Here is a 2,500-nt window from a genome sequence, read left to right as displayed (position 1 = left end):
TTGTCAGGACAGTTGTTGGCAGGTCTGTGAAAATATATGAGGCTGGTTCACAAATCTTTATAACAGCTAAACCCATCAGGCCTAAACCCGAACCCAGCTCCAGGACTTTTTTATTCCGAAACAGAGGTTTGTTCTCTGAGCACCATTCTGCTAACACGTGGCCAGCCTGTTCAGATAAAATAAAGTGTTTAATTACTACAGACTCTGATGAAAAATATTTGTGTATACCATTAACTTTAATTACACACATGAATTTCAAACATCAATTCCTATGAGCCCATCTTATATGAGCAATTTTGTATCTACCACTTTTTTTCCATAAAAGAAGAAAAACTGTCCAATAACTAACCTCCCAAGTAAACAAACCAGTCGTTCCATCTGAAATCAATTTACGTGTTTCTTTAATTGTCAGAACACAGTCAGGCTGCAGTCTGTAAGTTCTATAACAAAGATCTGTTGATAGTGATACAGACTGGGTAATGAAATCTGTGTAGACTAAATACACCTCTTCACATACTTCTTGATTACTTCCTTCAATCTGTAAGATAGTCAAATATTTAATGATAATACAGGATATGCTTTAGTATGTCTAGGACCTAAAATGGCAATACTATTAGAAAATACTATTACACACCCATGAAAAAATCAGCTTATATAAATGTATGAATATAATAGTTGAATCTAGTAATCTCTTACATTCACCTTCATGTATGATAAAACAACTGCTAGTCAGTGTGTAAATGACTTTCATGAAGTGTACCAAAGGAGCAGTATCATAACAACCTTTTCAAGTGATTTAAACACAACCAAAACAGTGAACACTAGCCTGATCTGTCATATCCTTTATTGCATTCCTAATTTCTAAGGTAATCAAATCCCTTGTTCCAAGCATGTGTAACACTGGTCCAGAATATACAAGTACCACTAGAGAAAATGAACCCTACTTGGTTAGTGCATTAAATGTTGTTTGATGATTCTACTAACAAAAGAGATGCAGAAGCCTATTTACAGATTTATTCTCAGTTAGTAAATCAATAGGAGAAAATAAGATATATCAAGATTGGCTGCTTTAAAATATATCATGCATATTTGTAATTGTAGTACTTACAATAGAATCTACAAAAAAAAAAATTTATGTATCTTCCTAAAGAAAATAGACAGAAAATTTCAAAATATACCTTATCTTACCTGCTCAATAAAACTTTTGAGAAACATCCGAGCATAACTCATTGTAGGTGGAAATCTTTTTGCAATTGGATGCTGTACAGTGTTGCTCAGGAAATTCTCTTGGAAGCTCATAGACTCATCATGTTCAAGGTTGATCAGAATGTCATTAATATCCTTTAAAAAGAATAACAGCATTTAGATTAACTGCCTTTAAATTGACAGAGTGATTCTGAATAAACTGTAATCTGGAGGAATCTTTATATCTAATATAATCTATTCTGCTAATTTGTAACAATTAATTACTCTAGTTAGCTATATACTAAAAGAAGCTTTTTCTCCAAATTCATTGTTCAGGCTTTAGAATAATATTACCGGTATTCACTTAAACTTGAGTTCTATGAATAGAAGAACTGTCCTGAATATAAATAAAAAGAACAATTAGAGATTAATGACACATTTCCGCTTACATACAAGCAAAAACAAAATACTTATTAAACATATGGCATGAATAACATTATTTTAGTGTGTAACATACTGAGTCTGAAACTTGTCACAATCCAATATAGGAACCAAGTCATAAGAACAAGTTATCAGTTAAATCTTTGGGTAAATTTTTCTTTAGTTTAATAGAATTCCCCTTGTTATATAAAGCCCATCTCTGATTTTCCTCTTCACCATCCAACCTTTGGTCTGAATTGATTCATGCCTCCTAATTTCTAGTGAAATTTTGGGAGCTTTTATACTGTATATATTGTACTACCCTCAAGTACACTGTTGGTATCCTTTGAAAAAAAATTATAACACTGTATAAAACTCAAGGGAAAGAGTTGAAGTTAATACAGAGTGAACAACACAGTCTATGTGAAAGTTTGGAAACCTGCATACATTTGGGGCAAAATATTAGACAATCTCCATAGATTTTTAGTGCATGACAATTATAATCCTAATCTTTATTAATACCAGTACAATTCCAATGACACTCGGGCTCAGTGTCATGGTTACCTTGTTGAAAACTAAGACACTTTTCATCAATGACATTATAAGAACAAATAAAAGCTTGAGAATAGTTTCAGTTTCCCACAGCCATTTTGTACCAGGAAAACTTTGCATGTCATGAAGAGAATGAACGAAAATAAGACACTTTTCATCTATGGTTTACCTTTGCAAGTTGATAATAACAGTTATGCAAGACATGCGAGAGAAAATTAAGATACATACTAGGGAAAGACAAAATATGATATCTTACCTTCCATATGATGTCTTTCAGTGGATACATGCGAAGATATTTCCAAGAAATGTCCTTCAAGAAATAATCCATCATTTTCAAAATATT

General features: G+C 32.2%; 1 protein-coding gene across 2 annotated transcripts in view; it reads right to left on the bottom strand.

Moving 5' to 3' along the window:
- The window catches only part of LOC125025707 (protein-lysine N-methyltransferase EEF2KMT-like), a 6,935-nt gene that overhangs the window by 4,113 nt on the left and 322 nt on the right, over positions 1–2,500 (bottom strand). The window contains exons 1-4 of one of the 2 annotated variants that reach the window (XM_047613844.1): positions 2,414–2,500; positions 1,189–1,341; positions 350–538; positions 1–166 (exon numbers count right to left, since the gene is read on the bottom strand). The exon at positions 1–166 is cut by the window's left edge and continues 71 nt beyond it; the exon at positions 2,414–2,500 is cut by the window's right edge and continues 322 nt beyond it. In XM_047613844.1, the coding sequence (XP_047469800.1) occupies positions 1–166; positions 350–538; positions 1,189–1,341; positions 2,414–2,488 (583 nt within the window). In that variant the 5' untranslated portion in view covers positions 2,489–2,500. The remainder of the gene's footprint in view (positions 167–349; positions 539–1,188; positions 1,342–2,413) is intronic. The other variant, XM_047613845.1, reaches the window with a different exon arrangement.

Source organism: Penaeus chinensis, chromosome 5, assembly GCF_019202785.1.
Source record: "Penaeus chinensis breed Huanghai No. 1 chromosome 5, ASM1920278v2, whole genome shotgun sequence".
NCBI lineage: Eukaryota > Metazoa > Arthropoda > Malacostraca > Decapoda > Penaeidae > Penaeus > Penaeus chinensis.
Note: the sequence above shows the minus strand (reverse complement) of the source record. Positions and strands in the feature narration are given on the sequence as shown.